The 17,264-nt window shown below is 57.5% G+C and overlaps 6 protein-coding genes across 6 annotated transcripts; 3 read left to right on the top strand and 3 right to left on the bottom strand.

The window, feature by feature from the left end:
• Positions 1-234: 234 nt before the first annotated feature.
• Positions 235-1,767, top strand: PSEUBRA_001906 (TMS membrane protein/tumor differentially expressed protein; the record flags this gene model as incomplete). Its single annotated transcript, XM_016435116.1, has 1 exon — positions 235-1,767. The coding sequence occupies one exon, from the start codon at positions 235-237 to the stop codon at positions 1,765-1,767; it is 1,533 nt and encodes a 510-aa protein (XP_016293474.1).
• Positions 1,768-2,101: 334 nt separating this feature from the next.
• Positions 2,102-4,018, bottom strand: PSEUBRA_001905 (Nonaspanin (TM9SF); the record flags this gene model as incomplete). Its single annotated transcript, XM_016435105.1, has 1 exon — positions 2,102-4,018. The coding sequence occupies one exon, from the start codon at positions 4,016-4,018 to the stop codon at positions 2,102-2,104; it is 1,917 nt and encodes a 638-aa protein (XP_016293473.1).
• Positions 4,019-4,287: 269 nt separating this feature from the next.
• On the top strand, positions 4,288-5,397 carry PSEUBRA_001904 (Sybindin-like protein; the record flags this gene model as incomplete). The annotated part of the gene is made up of 4 exons (XM_016435123.1): positions 4,288-4,296; positions 4,367-4,782; positions 4,857-5,287; positions 5,360-5,397. 4 exons carry the CDS (start codon positions 4,288-4,290, stop codon positions 5,395-5,397), a joined length of 894 nt encoding a protein of 297 aa, XP_016293472.1.
• Positions 5,398-5,441: 44 nt separating this feature from the next.
• Positions 5,442-6,840, bottom strand: PSEUBRA_001903 (GHMP kinase N-terminal domain protein; the record flags this gene model as incomplete). Its single annotated transcript, XM_016435111.1, has 2 exons — positions 5,442-5,690; positions 5,803-6,840. The coding sequence occupies 2 exons, from the start codon at positions 6,838-6,840 to the stop codon at positions 5,442-5,444; spliced, it is 1,287 nt and encodes a 428-aa protein (XP_016293471.1).
• A 547-nt stretch (positions 6,841-7,387) lies between these two features.
• Positions 7,388-8,326, bottom strand: PSEUBRA_001902 (Brix domain protein; the record flags this gene model as incomplete). The annotated part of the gene is made up of 1 exon (XM_016435112.1): positions 7,388-8,326. The coding sequence occupies one exon, from the start codon at positions 8,324-8,326 to the stop codon at positions 7,388-7,390; it is 939 nt and encodes a 312-aa protein (XP_016293470.1).
• Positions 8,327-15,111: 6,785 nt separating this feature from the next.
• On the top strand, positions 15,112-16,995 carry PSEUBRA_001901 (Heat shock factor (HSF)-type, DNA-binding; the record flags this gene model as incomplete). Its single annotated transcript, XM_016435124.2, has 1 exon — positions 15,112-16,995. The coding sequence occupies one exon, from the start codon at positions 15,112-15,114 to the stop codon at positions 16,993-16,995; it is 1,884 nt and encodes a 627-aa protein (XP_016293469.2).
• Between the last annotated feature and the right edge of the window lie 269 nt (positions 16,996-17,264).

The following is a 17,264-nucleotide window of genomic DNA, read 5'->3' as shown; positions in this document are numbered from 1 at the left end:
AGCGTGCAACCGCACAAGGCTGAGCAAAAGAATCGGAAATCGCGACCCTGAATTCGCTGCAGATCGTAGACCTGCAGCTTTCCGTCGTCACTCCACCCTATCCTCATCCGCACGCCATCCAGCACATCAAGGGCACGAAAGGCCTATCCAGACTACATCCATACGACCTCGGCGCATCGCCTCGAACATCCAGCATCCGACCTAGCCAGCTCGCACCTCCCTTTTGCGACAACCATGGGCGTGGCACTCTCGCTGCCGTTCCTCGGCGGCGGACTCGCCTCGGTCGCCAGCTCGTGTCTCGCCGGTCTCGCCTGCTTCTGCACCAGCACCGCCGCTTCGGCCCTCTTCAAATCCTGCAACTGTCAGTCGTCCATTGCCACCCGCGTCGGCTTCGCCATCATCTTCTGCCTCGACGCGCTCTTCGCCTGGCTCAGTCTCACCGGGTTCATGATGCACAAGATCGAAGAGTGGTCGTACAACTACATCAAGATGGACTGCAAGGACAAGGATCGGTGCTACGGCGTGCTCGCTGTGCACCGCATCACGTTTGCTTTGTCGCTCTTCCACTTCCTGCTCGGGCTGTCGCTGATCGGGGTGAAGGATACGAGGACGAAGCGGGCAGCGATTCAGAACGGGTGGTGGGGACCCAAGGTGTTGCTCTGGCTGACGCTGACGGGATTGATGTTCTTCATCCCCAACGGCTTTTTCGTGTTCTGGGCCAACTACTTTTCGCTCATCTTTGCAAGCATCTTCATCGTCGTCGGTCTGGTGCTGCTGGTCGACTTTGCGCACTCGTGGAGCGAAACGTGCCTGGATCGGTGGGAGGCGACCGAGTCGGATTTCTGGAAGTTTACGCTCATCGGCAGCACGCTGGGCATGTATGCTGCGGCGATAGCGCTGACGGGTGTGCTGTACGGCTTCTTCGCCTCCAGCGGTTGCACCCTCAATCAGTTCTTCATCAGCCTCAACCTGGCGTTGATCGTGGTGCTGACGGTGCTGAGCATCAGTCCGCAGGTGCAGGAGGCGAACCCACGCAGCGGTCTGGCGCAGAGCAGCATGGTCGCAGCGTACTGCACCTACCTCATCGCCTCGGCCGTGATGAATCGCGACAATGTCGAGTGCAACCCTATCACCCGCGGGAGGGGCGGGAGCGCAAAGACGACAACGGTGGTCATCGGGGCCGTGTTCACCTTTTTGGCCATCGCGTATTCGACCTCGCGTGCGGCGACGCAGTCTACCACGCTGGTGGGCAAACGACGTGCTGCAGCGAACACCAGTCGTCCCCCTTCCGGTTACGGTCCCCTCGCAACGCGCGAGTCGCTCGACAACTCGGCGGTGGTATCCGACCAACCGACCAAGAAGGACAGCCTACGCATCCAGGCGCTCATGGCCGCCGTCGAAGCTGGCGCCATCCCAGCATCCGCGCTCGACGAAGAAGATGACGATGACGAGATGGAGACCCGCTCCGAAATGGGCGGTGACGAGGACGACGACGAACGCCAGGGAACACGCTACAACTACAGCTTCTTCCATTTCGTGTTCGCGATTGCCGCATGCTACACGGCGATGCTGCTGACAGACTGGCGGTTTGTCAGGCTGGGCGGACCCAGTCCGGATCCGAGCGAGGACGGCGCACCAATTGCGTATATTGGGAGGAGCACCACGGCCATGTGGATGCGCGTGGTGAGCAGTTGGCTGTGCATCGGCATCTATACGTGGAGTTTGGTCGCTCCTGTACTGCTTCCCGATCGCTTTGGGTATGATTGATCGGTTGTTGTCTCGGCGCAGTAGGAAATAGAGATCTGCTCAAACCTCATGGTGTACATCCGCTGAAAGTGAGAGCTGCGAAGCGTCCAGAGTCCACAAGCCATACCGAGCGCCGCTCGAGGGTCAAGACTCGCGAGCAGCGAGGTCGTGTGGAACGAAGACACTCCGCGACTGTGTCTGCTGCCGATCCACGCCTACGTATCTGTAAGGGTCTCGGTCTCTGCACTCTAGCGACGATTCATCACACACACTCGCTGCCTCGCTCACGACAGCGACACCACCTCCTCAAGTCTGACCGGCTCTTGCGTTGAAAGGAACGTGAATTGCTGCAAGCCTAGTCCACGCGAATGGCCGAATAGATCTTCCTCAACGACGCATACGTCGCCAGAAACCCTACCGCACCGAACAGTGTAAAGAACAGCAGACTGAGAATCGCCAGATACCCCAGGAACAGCACCTTGTTCGCCAAACCTGGCAACTCCAATCTCGTTGCCCAGAAGAACAGCCCATACGCAAAGAACCACACGGCGCCCGATCCTCCGGTCATGAAGGCTCTCCAATGCCACCTGTAGTCTTCGGCGCACAGGTGGAAGTAGGCGAACAGGATCGTCACCGTTGCAGCCGTAATCGCCGTGATGATAAACGCAAACGCTAGGAAGCCAAAGGCGACGTAGAACTTGGTGCCGAACATAGAGTTGAGGATGAAGAGCACCTCGAGGAACGCGGAAGCAAAAATGAGCATTCCGGCGATCAAGGCGGACGGCAGGGGTTGGAGATACCATGTTTGTTGATGCGGGATTTGACGTGGGATCGAGTTGACTTTGACCGGATGGGTGAAGGTGCCGGAACGAACGCCCAGTGTCGCGCCGATCACGGTGAGCGGCACGTTGATCAGGAACCACAGGCTCACCAGCGCTAGCAGCGTCCCGAACGGTACTGCGCCAGAAGAACCGCTGAAGATGAGGAAGAAGTTGAGCATCAACACCATGGAAAAGACGAGACTCGGGAAGAGCATCGCGGTGAGGATGGCGTTCTGCTTGATGTACTCGCCGCCAAGGCTGGCGTAGACTTTGCTCGACATGAAGCCGGCGATGCTACCGAAGAGCGTCCAGGTGACGATCATGACGGTGGCGAGCGAACCGCGGTTCGACGGACTCAGGAAGCCCAGCAGGGCAAATATCAGCGTCACCGCGGCCATAGCAACGAGCTGCGAGCCAGACCCAACAAAGATCGACAGAAGCATGGACCGGTTGGGTGGACGAAATACTTCGCCGTGGACGAGCTTCCAGCCGAAATCTTCTTGGACGTCCTCGTTCATGTCGATGGCGTTGTAGCGGTAAATGTCGCGACTGATGGAGCGGGCGACGACGATGCCCACCATCATGCAGAGGAAGCTGACGATGACGACCGAGTTGATGAGCGCGAGCCAGTGTATCCTGGGGTCGAACACTTTGAGGTAGGCGTCCCAGCGAGTGGCCCAGGGGGTGGAGGACTCGCGCCATCGGATGCTGTAGGTGTAGGCTACGTTGGTCGCGGTCTGGTTGCTGAGCTGAACCGGATCCGCAGCGTTGCAGTTGGGAGTCATCCCGATGGCGACGCCTCGAAGCGAGGCTTTCGAGAGTGGGTAGATTCGTGCGCCGACGACGCGGTACTCGTTGGGCCCGCGCTGGTGGTAGTCGATGTAGATGTCGTAGTGATTGTGCAATGCGGGTGGGTCGTAGGGTCGGGAGTGCTCGTCTTCGGTGCTTCCTAGTGCGAAGCCGAGCGAGAGGAACTCCTCACGGGTCTTGACCTCCCTGCGCGCTTCCGCCACCGGCAGACCATCGACCATCCAGTTGACAGCGTACTCCTCCCTGATCCTGTCGTTGATGAAGTCCGCGTTTTCGGTGGTGACCTCCTTACGGCACATCTCTTTGCAGACCTGATCCTCCAGCATGGCGGCCTTGACGGGGCTACTGTAGATGCGGTCGCCAAAGAGGACACTGCCGAGGTTTTCGCTCTGCGCCTGCGGCCCGCCCTCGGGCACGCAGAATTGGAAGCCCGGGTGGTAGTAATCGTACTTGATGACGCCCTTGATCTGTGATGTGAACGCCTTGGCCTGCAATGCGTTGACGGCGAAGGGGACGTTGTCGCCCTGCTTGTAGGAGTGCGGAGCGCTGCCTGGAAGGTACCAGGCGGCAGCCTGCAATGGCGAGGCGAGCGCTACAGCCAGCGCAGAGAGCGCAGCCTTGCGTGACGTTGACAGCCTCATGGCGAGATGCTGTCTTAGCGGTGGAGGGCGACTCGAGTGGGTGAAGGTGGTTTGAGAAGAAAGGGAGCGAAGAGTAACACTCTCTGACGTGTCGGTTGATAGGCGCTCAGAGCCCAATTTTTCCGGATACTGAGCTGATTGACGCTCGGACCCTGTCGCCGCTTTGCTTCCTTCTCGTACATTCATACCTCATCGGCTGCTTCATATAAAAGCTCAACAGCTCCGGCCTCGACCTTGTGCAGCGAGCATCGACAGTCCCCTGTACAAAGATGGCAAAGGTAAGCAGTGACCATGCCAGCGACGCGGCAGCAAAACCAGCACTGACATCTAGCTCGGCTGTCTCGACAGGCCTACTCATTCTGGGTCTTTGACCGGCACTGCAACGCCATCTACCATCAAGACTGGTCGCACATCCATGCGGCGGCCTACACATCAGCAAACGGGCCACTAAGTCCATCAGCCACTTCGACATCCGGCTTTGCGTCGATAGGAGCGTCGATCCAACGTGCGACGAGCGGGGCGGCGAATGGGCCCGCGAACGAGACGCCGTTGGCGCCGCAAAGACCGGGCCAGCCGTCCCTACCGAACGTCACGCGGCTGTCATCCTCATCAGCGGCGGCTCAGAATGGAGCGAGCACCCGGCCAGCAGGGCAGGCTACAATCGACACGACGCCCTCGGATCTGCTGCCCTTTGACGAAGAAGCCAAGCTCGTATACGGTGTTGTGTTTTCGCTACGCAACATGGTCCGCAAGCTCGGTGGCGAGTAAGTGCTCCTCCTCGTACTTTCTCACATCGCCTTTTCTTCGTAGTGCTGACCTTTACCTTACTGTGATGCAGGGCCGAGACGTTCAATAGCTTCACCACGTCCACGTACACCCTGTCGCACCTGCACACGCCGAGCATGTACACGTTTGTGCTCGTCACCGACCCCGTTGCGCCGCCATCGTCGATACCGAATCGAGCAAGCGAGGGGTACTCGATCGGCAATGCATCCGCTGCGTTGTCGGGGAGGGCGGCGTTCGGGACTGGCGGCGGCATCCCCGGCACCGGCGGCATGAGTCTCAAAGGCGTCCTGCTGCAGATCTATCGCGGGCCTTGGGTGGATTGCGTTGTGAGGAACCCCCTGCTTAGGGCGCTAGAGAGGGAAGAGAGGGTGGTGCAGCCCAACGAGGATGCCGAGAAGACGACATTCGATGTGGTCAGGGATGGAAGGCTGGAGAGATCACACGGCATCGACACAGACGCTTTTCGGGAGAGCTTGGAGAAAGGTAAGCCCCCTACACTCTCGTTCACAGCTCAGACGAGTGACTTCTGACCCTTCTTCCGTTCGTTGATCACAGTCCTGTCGCAAAACAAGCTCTCCGCTCCGGTATCATGATGACCTTGTATTCGATTTCGACCAATCTACACCCTTGTACTGATCTATGCGCGCTTGGCACGCTGCAGACGGATGGGCTCGCCGTTGTCGTTGAGCAGCGACTCCTTGCCCGCGCCACGCTCGAGCACGCGCGGCCCATCGCCGACCTGCGTGTGGATGAGTCGGCGGACCGCACCGGCCTCGTGCACGGGGATGACGTTGGCGTTGAACGAGGTGGGCAGCGACGAGGGCAGACCGAGCGCCTCTTGCGCGCCCCGATGCGATGCGTTGACGCCTTTGCCGAGGAGGTCGAACTGTAGCAAGCGGGGCGGATCGAACACAGAGATCAAAAGGGAAGGAGAAGACAGCTGTAGTCAGTACACGAGCCCGTAAATCGGCGTCAGTTCGAAGTGAAGTGACACTCACAGTGTCGTCAAAGTCAGCATTCGGGAAGTAGTGGCGGATGGTCTGCAGGATGGTCGCAATGTTGGCTTTGGGAGCGTAGAGCACGGCGTTCGGTCCAGCGTCGTACGTGTAGGCAGCCAGCTTGCCCTTGCCCTCCGCCTCGTTGGCGCGGTTGAGCTCCTCGACGAGCTGCACGATGGCGCGGCTAACATCGTTCATGTAGAAGATGGGCGGCGCAGTGTCGAGGCAGCAGGCGTGGAAGTTGTTCGAGTCAGCCATGGTGATTTCGGCAAAGGTGTCAAAGTCGCGCTTCTGAATGGCTTGCGAGATCTTGGTCATGCGCTCGGGCACGACGTGCTTGATGCGGTGTTGCAAGAGCGGCGAGGTTGCGACGGTGCGTTGCATACCGGCGGTGGAAGGAGTGCCCTTCTTGGCATCGCTGACAACGCAGATGAGCGCCTGGAGGTCGGGCCAGTGCGACTGAGGTGCGACCTCGACGGCCAGACTGTCCTGACCGGATGCGTCTTCGCCTCCCTGCCAGGCCACGTAGCCGCCAAAAAGCGAGCGGCAGGCGGAACCACTGCCCTGACGAGCGATGCGCGAGAGCTCCGAGCTCGACACTTCCGGTTGCAGCTCGTACAGCGCTGCGAGGGAGGCGATGAGGGCAGCAAAGCCAGAGGCGGACGAAGCAAGGCCAGCGGCAGTAGGGAAGTTGTTCTCGGAGCAGACATGGACAGTCCATTCGGAGAGCTTGGGCAGGGTGCTGTCATTGGACTCTTTCGCCTGTCGGAGCTTCTTCATCTCGTCGATGCATCTGCGAAGACGGCCCTCGGCCTTGATGGTCTCCTCTTCGCCGTTGAGCCAGAGACGGTCGCCAGATTTGAAGCTCGCATCGGCACGAGCGGTAGTGACGGACCGCAAGTGGTCCTGGTCGAGCGTGACGGAGAGACTGTCGTTGGTGGGAAGGATGAGCGTAGTGTCCTTCTTGCCCCAGTACTTGATGACGGCGATGTTGACGGGTGCCGAGCAGGTGGCCTGGTAGACGGTTGACGAGGACATTGTGGATGCGTGGCAAAGCGATGTGTTGCTCAACGAGGAATCGCGATGGTGAAGGTCAAAAGAAGAGGCGAATCTGCAAATTGGTCCGGGCTGTGGTGAAGCTTCAAGTCGTATGATCTGCAAGCTGCGCCGAATTTGAGCTGCGTGTTGGACTTTTCGCGACTTCTTCTACGCCTCTCTTCCCTGTGCGCTTCTTCTCAAGCCCAAATTTGCGCTGCTTCACGCGTGGCCCCAGCTCAGCTCTTTTTGACCCTGAACTCGAACCAGACCCTCGTTCGTGGCGATCAATTCAGCTATAGCCTCGCATGTACCTGAAAAGCTGGCTTGTGGATGCTGTCGCCCAATCGCGGCTGTACAGACAATGAGGAGAGATGCTAATGATGTATTGAAATGCAAAAGTGACATGAAAGGGACGGTATCGGTACAGTGAAGATGGTGTCGAGTCAAGAGGCAGCAAGGAATTGACGGCGAGCGTCTGGCGTACGAGGGGCATCCTCTGAGTAAGAGGATGATTCGCAACGGCTGTATGTCTGCACGCGCCAGCTGCTCAGGAGAAGACCTTGTTGCGGCTGAGGGCATCCTCCTTTGGCTTGAGACGATCCTTCTTGAGTCGCAACGAATCCTGCTGGTTGACGCGATCCGCGTACTTGTTGCCCTTCTGCTTTCGCACCATGTGTCGGATCGCATTGGGCGAGATGTACTCTGGGTTCTCGAACACGGTCGCGCCGCCAAAGCTTCCTTCAAAGACACGGATAGGCGAGAGCACTATGCGAGGACCGATCTCGACCAGCTTGGGTTGCCTCGATGCGTCCTTTGCCGCACCCGTCTTCTTCTTGCTGCCCTCCTTGCCTTCCTCCAACTTGGACATGACATTGGCGCCTGGATCCGACTCGACAATCTGGTAGTTGCGGAACCACACCTTGTTGTCGACGATCGAGAACGAAATGACGTGGTCCACGAAGGGTTTTGACTTCCTTGCGCCTTTGGGGACGCCAAACATCTGCGTGAACATCTCCTTGATGAGCGTCCAGTGCGGCTTCTCGTCAAACTCCTGGTCAAACGAGAGGATGGGTCTCGAACCCTTGAGGCAGTTGCCCGTCATCTTGAGCTCGTCCATGGTGTGAATGTTCTGCACCTGGAACTTGGCAGAAGGTCCGTTGGGTGTCTTGGACGCCCACATGTACAGGTCCTCGCGCTTTCGTGCTTCAAAGTAGAGCGCATTGTTGCAGTTGTTGAGCTCGGCCATCTCGTTGAGCAGGTGGAGTTGGGACTTGGAGTCGAGCTTGGACTCCTTCTTGGCGTGGGGCATGAGCGATTCCAGGTCATTGATGAGGTGTCGCATGCGTGATGTGACGCCTCGAGATGGTAGCATGAGGACGCGCTGCTTGTTCCTGCGGATGGGAGCAGCGACGGCATCCTCGTCTTGCGCATCCGCCTTGCGCTTGCCCTTGGCGGCCTTGGAAGCCTGCTGGAAAACGGAGGCCATTGTTGCTCAATCGCCGAGTCGTCCGATGTATGCGAGGATGTTGAAGATGTTGTAGGTGATGACGAAGAGACTCGCTGCGAGGGGACAAGATAGCAGCCGTAGCTCGGTGGGTATGGTGATGAGAGGACGATGTGGAGCAACGGCAGCGAGGAGCAAGCTGTCCACAAAAAATTCTTAGGTTCAAGAAGAAGTTGGAAAAATTCCCGGCTGGGCTGCCAGATCTCGGCAAATCGGGGTCACGTGGATAGCAAATGTAACTAATAACGACGTAACACAGGAATGAGATCGCAGCAGCCTCACATGCCTCAACCATCATCACCCGAATTGATAGAACTGACTCGAAGCGTCGAATGGCTGAGTTGGACGGAGAAGTGATTCAATGTCACGAAACGTAGAAAGGAGAAGTGGTAGAGGGGCTGTGCGCGATATTACGCGATGATCTCACCTCCTCGGGTTAGGTCTTACTTGCTTGGTACGAAAGCAAGGCATGATCCGGAGTCGCCTCGTGGTTCACTCTACTCGATCCAGACACTGTAGGCAAACCATGTGGAACCGAGGTGATCTTAACGCTGCGCGTGTTTTGCTCGTTGAACGCAGTCGGAGTCCGGGAAGAGGGGACTGGCGCTTAAGCAAGGTTGAGAAGCGAAGGCAACCAACGAGCCGCATGGGAAAGAAGCGCGTTAACTAGCCGAGCTGGATCGCCTCTTTTTGGATTCGCGAATACCCACTTTCGCTGGTAAGCTCTCGATTTGCCAGCTCTGGGTCACACGGGTCGCATCACTCGCATTGCTGCCTAACTGCAATCTCAATTCGAGAAACTGCAGGCTGGTCTTGGGAGCGGCGAAGTGGACAGCCTTGAACATGCAATGCTCAAAGAGTGGCAGCGTAGTTGATCGCAGAGACAGAGTCGGGGTTGCATGCCATGATACGATGCATTAGGCATGTGAGCAACCCAGAATTTGTACTCGGTCTTTGGGAACGAGACAGACGCGGATGATCAATCGGGCCAACTCCGCGTTGACCTCGCCGAGGTTGCATTACGGCAGCCTTTTCCGGAGCGGGACTTGGCGCAGGACCACAAGCAGTGACTTAGCTTGATCTAGGTTGATACGCCACTTGCATTTCAAATCCGATGGAAGCGGGAGCAACCGATTCGGAGCGTGCAGCTAGGACTTTGTGACACTTGCGTCTGGAACGGAAAAGCCGACGGAAAAGGCGTAGAGGCAGAGGACGATGATGATGATGACGGAGAGGCCAAGGGGAAGAAGCCGTGGAACGGTCGGCAGAACCGCATGCTGCTCCCGCGCGATTTGTCACGGCGAGCATTTGAAATTCAGAGCAAAGATGGGCTTGGGCGTGGGCGACTCGCTGCGTCTCGTCTGCCTCGGAGCGGTGTGTCAGAAGTCGGCAAGCAAGCCGTGGAAAATCCAATTCTTCCTTTCCGTTTTTGCAGTCGCATTAAACTTTCAGGCACAGACAGCTCATCGCGCTCCTGACAAACTCTATCACGCGAGCGTATGGGAAAGGGACCGATCTAACCTGCCAAATCGCTCGAATCGCGACGAATACAGTAATCATGCCGGCCGAGGCGTCCATCGTGACTATCTTGACCGTCCTCGCTTCTTTTGACCCGCGCAAGACATGCTCGAACCATGCAGCATTCGCCAGTCTCAGATGATGCTGTACGTCCTGATCCTGATGGAGCTCAAGCCACACCTCACTTCTGACCTCTCTGAGATGGAAATCAAAGTGCGGGCTATTTCCCCACCGAACAAAATACACAGTCGGAGCTTCCAGAAGCGCTCGATGGACTGATCTCGAATCGGCTCGGCCAACTCGGCTTAGCGAGTCGCTCGGCACCGCAACTGGAGTCGTGGTCGCCTTGTCGTGTATCTTTTCTGGCCGCAATCCGTGCTTTCGGGTTGAGCATTCGCTCTTGGCCGTTGCTCAGCCATGTCTGCTGATGCCAAGGCGGACGAGAAAGGATGTGAGAGTAGCATGGTTGAATTGTACCAGCGACGGGGTCATCAAGGCCTCTACCCGGACTCCGGGGCTGAAGCCAAGCGCACGCCAAATGGTGCCTCTGAGTTCTGGAAGCGCCAGTCAGACGCAGACGCGCATTCTTTCAGGAACGCCAGGTCCCTGTGCCACATTGAATGCAGAATGCAGGCGGAGTCGCACCAGAACCAGTCACAGGGATAAAGGCAACAGAGGGCGGGACACGAGCTCCGAGGTGAGTCACATGGTCTCGTCAGACAATGCCACTTCGCTGCATCATGACTTTGATTGAATGTGGCTGACCGAGATCAACAAGCACAGCTTCATCAAACAAACCCAGATCGAGGGCCCTCGTGCGAAGAGCCAATTCAATATACCGGTCAGCAAACAGAATCATTGAGCCGTCTTGAGCGGCGGCGGAAGTCGAAACGGGCCAGGAGAGAGCGAAAAGGAGCGGATCGAAACCACTCGAGCAAATGGTCGACCGTTTGTGTCACGGCTTGGATGTGGTTTCATGCATACATGTGGCTCAGTCAGGCACGACGCACGATTCTTGAGAAAGAAGCGATGCTTCCGCGGGATGGGTGTGCTTTGCCCGGGCGTCTAAAGAAAAGAAGCCTTGTTCTTTTGTTCCCTTCTGATCGAGTCGGTGAGTGAGACATGGCACTCCAAGCCGGGGAGAAAAATAAAACATAAAAATGAATTGATTCGCGTGCTGCGCTGTGACGGTCGGAGCAACAAACACACGAGCTGGCGTCGGTCTTTGAATCCGGCCCTGGTTAGTCGAGGTTCCACAGCACAATGCAAATGCCTTCCCTTCGGATCTCGGGTTCCACTCGCTCGGAATTTCGCGCCAGGTGTCACGGCCTTGGCGAGAAAACGAATAAAATATTAAAACAATTGAGAATCGGTCTTGGGGGAGCAGGCAAGGCCGATGTCACTGGAATCAAAGCTGGCTTGGTGGGAGGCCATTGGATCGAGAAGGTGTCTTTCCCTCACATACACACGTAGGCTAAGTCAGTGGGACAGGAAACCCCCGATAGAAGCGATAGCGCTTTGATGATCATGCGATTGATTTTGACATCGAGCTGCATGAACAGAAGCCGCGATGCTGACGACAGCAGTTGGGATGGTCATCACGCCGTGATGAGATCAAAAGATAAGTCGCCATTGACGCACATGGAAGGCACGACGAGCCGATCGAAGCATCGTCGCTGGATCTGCGCGCACGCTTGGATCGGCATGCTGACGGGACCCGCGTCCGCCTCGTTTGTGGCTTGCAGCTAAATCCAGGCATGTGTCACCCTTCATCCCGCTCTAAAATGGCGCATGATCGATCATCGACGCTAGCTGCCTGTAGGCGCCCTGCAATCGAATTGGTCAAGGCATGGTACAACAGCGAGCAGGTCATCGGCAATGAACCTGCATTAATCTCGATGAATAGAGAACGAATGCTTTTATTCTTTCTCATCGAGTTTGGAAGCTCCAGACGAGACAGAAAAGCTCGACATTGAGACCGGTGGTAGCGCTGTTTGAAGTGAGTCAGTTGTAGTACGTACATTGTTCTCCCTGCCTATGAACTCCGCGTACGAGAATCAATACGTCGTTCGGCGAGTTCATCGACCGAGCCAACGTCTGTGATACCGGTACCATTCGCTTTCAACAAGGTCGTTTCTAAGCGAGCAACTCATTACGAATACGGAGATGCGTAATCTTGTTCCATCCCGCGTCGTTAATCTATGTAGCGATTCATTGCCGAGGTGGGGTGCTCCAAAGCAGATCAGCAGAGTCTACGCCAAGCGGACGATCCCGTGGGTGCCGTGGAATCACTTTGAATCATGCATTCGCCTTCCAGATGCCCACCTTCGAATCATGCCCTGGAATAAAGCAGAGTGAGCAAGCCAAGGCCCACAAGATGGGGGCATCCTTGGCGCACAGGAAACATTTCGAGTCGCAGCCTTCTGGTTGGCCCGCCTGTAGGATCGATCCAGAACCCACATGACTGGCTGTACCTGACCTCGTTGTCTCGGCGGTTGCCATCGCAGTGCTGCTTTGATTTGGAGAGATCAGCTCGACTCCTGGACTTTGGCCTCCGCCAGCATTTGAGTTGCAGTTCCGAACCGGCCGCGGTCTTGGCGTACGGTACAACTGTATCCTGACGAGATGCATGAGATCCTGAATGCAGTTCCTGCGGTGCTTCGAAGGAATCAAATGTCGGACATATGGACAAATGTCTAGACCTCATCATCGTCTTTTTCGTCTGCGTCCTTGTTTGATGCTTTTTTTTCGTAAAAATCTTTCTCGCCGGACAAGGCTGTTGAAAACGTCAGCCAACAAGCCTCGCTTAAGCTCGGCTGGTGTTGCCTTGTCATACTCCGCTCTACCCGTCCACGCCGAAGATTCTCGATTGGCTCTGATTGTTTGGCTCTGTTTCTCCTCCTGACTCAACTCAACTCGTGGGCCGCGTTGCATGATTCTCAGCTGAGCTGTCGTCTGGCTGTCGGTGCCTTGGCGCTGTACGCTTTTGGGCTTGGGCTTTCCATCGCTACTTCTACGTCGCCTCTTTCGTTTCAATCTCTCGCTCCCCGGCTTGATTGTTGGTTCGCGTCCTTTGCTTCACGTATTTGAGCTCTGGCTGGGCGATATTCGGACGACGACTTACATCTGCCTGTGCGCGGCCCATGACATCCGGTCGGGTCTCTGACTCGCGCTGTCTTGCCAAGGTACCAAATTGAATTTTTTTATCCTAAAATGAATTGGCCCGGACAGGTGCTTTTGGTTTATGGAAATTTCTGTTTCTGGCTTCTTTTGCCTTGTCATGCCCTTGTGAGTCGGAGTGTCTCGCATGCTTTGGCTCCTGCATCGCATCTTGATCCTCTTTGCCGGGATAGCCTGCAGCTGGATGCAGATGGCTGGCTCGTCTAACGCCTCGCTTCTTGCCCGCCTCCTTTTTCCTCTTGCATTTCAGCTTCCGCGGCTCCTCCATTTTTTCCGGTCCACGATGATTCGAGATGAGATGCAGCTGCACCAGCTCTACCCAATGTTGCCGCTCTCCAACATGGCATGTGCCACTGACGCACACCACAGTCTCTCGTTCTTCCTCCGCTCGCCTACTGCCTCGTGACGGTGCCATCCCTTTGGATGCAAGTTCGTACCCTCCTCCTGCAACTGATTTGTCTTGGGTGAGTCGGGTCCGCATTCCAGCCCGGGACAGGGTTGCATTGATGAGATGACACGGGATCAGAGCGGAGGTGGGCAAAAGAGAGACATTCCATCTTCGGCTATAGCAAACACCCCATCTGGTTCTCTCCAAGCCCTCTTTCCTGGTCTTCCTTCGCGTCGCCTTGCCTCGCCTCGTCTTTGCCGTGGCTGAGCTGCACCTCGAGTCCGATGCTGTTTGCCGAAATGCCCTTGTCGACCTCGTGGCTTTTTGGCCTTTCCATTCGGCCCTTCGCTGCTTGTTCCTCCTCATCCTCCCCCTCTTGCTCTCCCTCTCTCCTCTCCTCCCGGATCAAGCGCCACTCTGAAACGCACTGAGTTTCAAACTGACAACCTAACTCAGCACAATCCAGTTGCGCCGTCTGACTCCGTCCCGACGAGGAACCCTCTTTCATTCATTCAACCATTTCATCCCGTTGGCGGTTCGGTTGCTTTGCGTTGGCGTTGCATTGCTTTCTACTCAACGGGCCCCTCCTCGCTTTTATCTTACCGTCTCTTCCATACTCTCTCCCGTAATCCCGCACTGCCGCTGTCGCTGATCTTCAACGCGAGCAGCTGCTTCCCGTCGATCGGCTTGGCTTGCATTTAGACTCGGCAACCCCCCTTCCACCGTTGTGGCCCCCGGTTGAATGCCAATCGAATCTCTCCTCTCTTTCCTTCATCATCATCACCACCACCACATCACCAACATCATTATCGGCGCCGCCTCCTATTCTCTTCCGCCTCACGCATTCGAGCGCTCTGCTTTGCCCGCTCCTACCTTCGAGACTCCCACCCGCTTCATCATCGCGGTCGATCCTCTGCAAATCGGTGTTCGCAACGACAAACCCTTCTTCCACGTCGACCCACCTGCGCCGCACTTGCACGAGCACAACCCGAAGCCGAAGCCTCCGCCTCCGCCTCGTCCACATTCGGAAGCCAGCTGCTCTTTCCTCTGTCAATACCCAGCGCACACGCATCCACCGCGAGCTTCATCAAGCAGCCCGACCACAGCCGACGCCGTGTAGACGCCAGCCATACAACGGCTTTTCATCTCCCATTCAGAGTGCTGCGCTTCTGACCTCCCGCCTGCATTTCCAGCAGCGTTCCGCGGATCATCTCAGCTGGGCTCATTTCAGCCACTGCCTCGTTTCATTTGTGCGCACGGCATCTGCCTCCCAACGCCCACCGGTCGAAGCCTCAGCAGGCGTTCTGTCACCCTGTTCGAGCAGACCCTCGGCAAGGCGCGCATTCGCCCGCCTTCATCTGCACGGTCAGCCAGTCAGCAAGCAGGAGTCAGGCTCGAGCAAACCGAAGCAAACTTCTGCGCCTTTTGTCCCCACACCACCAGCTGCAATCCCTACAAAAGCGGATACGTCTCTTGTGTGCAAGACAACACCTGCTCAAGAGAGAACCTTGGACGGATCGCTTCGGACTTGTTTTCAACGGAACATCATCCAGCGTCGTAGAAAGGAAGCTTTCATCGTCGTCGTTGCAACTGTCTCTGGTTCAGTGCCACTCAGCCGGCACCGCCTTGATACTGCGCCTTAGTCACACACCTTCGGCAGCTCCGCCTCCGCGTTGCTATGATGAGCACCGAAGGACGTGCTAGCGGGTTCGGCGCTTCCGTGCCAGCTGGCTCGCCTCGCGCACAGCATCCTCACTCGGCGGTCCCGAGAGACCTGCAACGCAAACAAGAATCATCATCGTCGGCAGCGGCGCCACCACCACCGGGCAGTCCCGATCGCAAACGCCCGCGCTACGATCCTGGTCTGTCATCCCGCGACATGGCCGACGAAGAAGAACACGACGAATTGGAGGAGACCGAAGAGACCACCCGACCTCACGGCGAGTCGGATGAACCGAAAGTGGAACGGAAGGGTTCGGGACCGGATCCGGTCAGTCGGTCATCGAGTGCAGCAGCGCATGCGCAGTGGGCCGGGAGGAGCGCCAGCGCCGCCGTGGATTCGAGGTATCCGCCCCAACAGCAGCCACAGCAGCGAGGTGCGCCGCCGCAGCAACATCGTCCCGAGGCCGGAGGTGGCCCGCAGGAGCGTCGCTACGAGTATGAGCGTCCTCCACCGCCAGGTCGCTATGACTCTGGGTTGGGAATTCGCGAAGAGGGCCGTCATGCTGGTGGTATGGTGGGCGATCGATACGGCGAAGCGGAACGGGAGCACCGTGGTCCCGCTAAGATGGAGTATCCCTCGCCGTCGATGCGGATGCCACCTCCTGGTGGAGCCGACCCCAACATGCCACCCTACCGCAACCGCCCCTCGTCACCACCACCACCCCGACTGCCTGGCTTCGCCTCGCTCGAGCCTGAGGGACTCGGTCTGCGTCCACGCGACGACCTCCCCGGCCCCTACAGCTCTTCCCCTCGTCGACCCGTACCCTTCCACGGTCCGTCGTACGCCTCGTACCCGCCACCACCCGCTCGCACCCCTCTCATGCACCACCACGCCTCGCAACCCTCCCCAACCCCGTCCACCTCGTATGGCAACCCGCCCATGATACACCCCGCGCTCGCCGGTCTCCCCGGCGCAGGTGGCGGTCCGGGTGGCAAACAGCAACCCTCGTTCGTCTCGAAACTCTACTCGATGCTCGAAGACCCCTCCATTGGCGACCTCATCAGCTGGGGCACCTCGGGTTCGGTCTTCTCGGTCGCCAACCCGGCCGAGTTCTCCCGTCTCGTCCTACCCAACTGGTTCAAGCACTCTAACTGGCAGTCCTTCGTGCGCCAGCTCAACATGTATGGATTTCACAAGGTGAACCATTCCTATCAGGGAAACCCGACGGACGAGGTGCAGGTGTGGGAGTTTCGTCATCCGAGTTTCAGGCGGGGGGAGATTGCGGCGTTGAATGATATCAAGCGGAAGAGTTCGAGGCAGAAGCGGGGCTCTCCGGGACCAGGAGGGGAGATGAGGGCGGATCGAAGTGCGGGATCCAGCACGCCGAGTCCGGAGGTGAGCCTCAGCAGCATCGCCGGTGGCAGACGGGAGTTCTACGACGACCAGTACGCACGTGGGGGTGGGGAGCGATACGAGCCCTACCCACCCCAGCGAGGACCGCCCGAGGAGTTCGCCTACGCAAGAGATCCCCCTCCCGCCCCCTTCGTCGATCCACGCAGCAGACCGGACATGGATAGAGCAGAAGCGATCGCCCGCTTCGAAGACCTGAGCGAACGAACCGACGCGATCATTCGTCACGCCAGCTTTCTCGAGAGCCAAATCCGCATCATGGCCGTCCAGATGAACGAATCCAGGGCCACGGCAGGGCAGATGGTCAGGGAGGAGATGGTCCAGATGCTGGATCGGTTGGAGAGGGCTCTGACGGCTCCCGGCCCGCCAGGCGTCGATTCCACCACCAAGATGGTCGAAGCGATTCGCGGACAGTTGGCCTTCTACTCGCATCGCGCTGGACCAAAACCGATCCAGCAGATCGGCGCCGAGCCCAAGAGGCCGAGCATCTGACCACTTCCGACCACTATAGAAGGCAGCACCGCTCCGTGCATCAACGGACGCATCCTTTTTTACTCTCATTCACCTTTTGAAACCACCATCTCGTACTCTGTGTACTCTGACTCTATAATATATCGTATCACGTTCTAGACTGCTCCATTTGTCGCTGTGTGTGTGTGCCGGGCGGGAAAGAGTTGCAAGTTTTGTGTTGGCCTGTGGTGGCCAACGAATGAAAGGCTAATGTACAGATGCGGACGAAAGTCTTAAGCGGAACGAACACG

Source organism: Kalmanozyma brasiliensis (genome assembly GCF_000497045.1).
Source record: "Kalmanozyma brasiliensis GHG001 unplaced genomic scaffold PSEUBRA_SCAF16, whole genome shotgun sequence".
In the NCBI taxonomy this organism is placed as follows: Eukaryota; Fungi; Basidiomycota; class Ustilaginomycetes; order Ustilaginales; genus Kalmanozyma; species Kalmanozyma brasiliensis.
The sequence above is the reverse complement of the archived record's forward strand: the minus strand, read 5'-3'. Positions and strand labels throughout refer to the sequence as shown.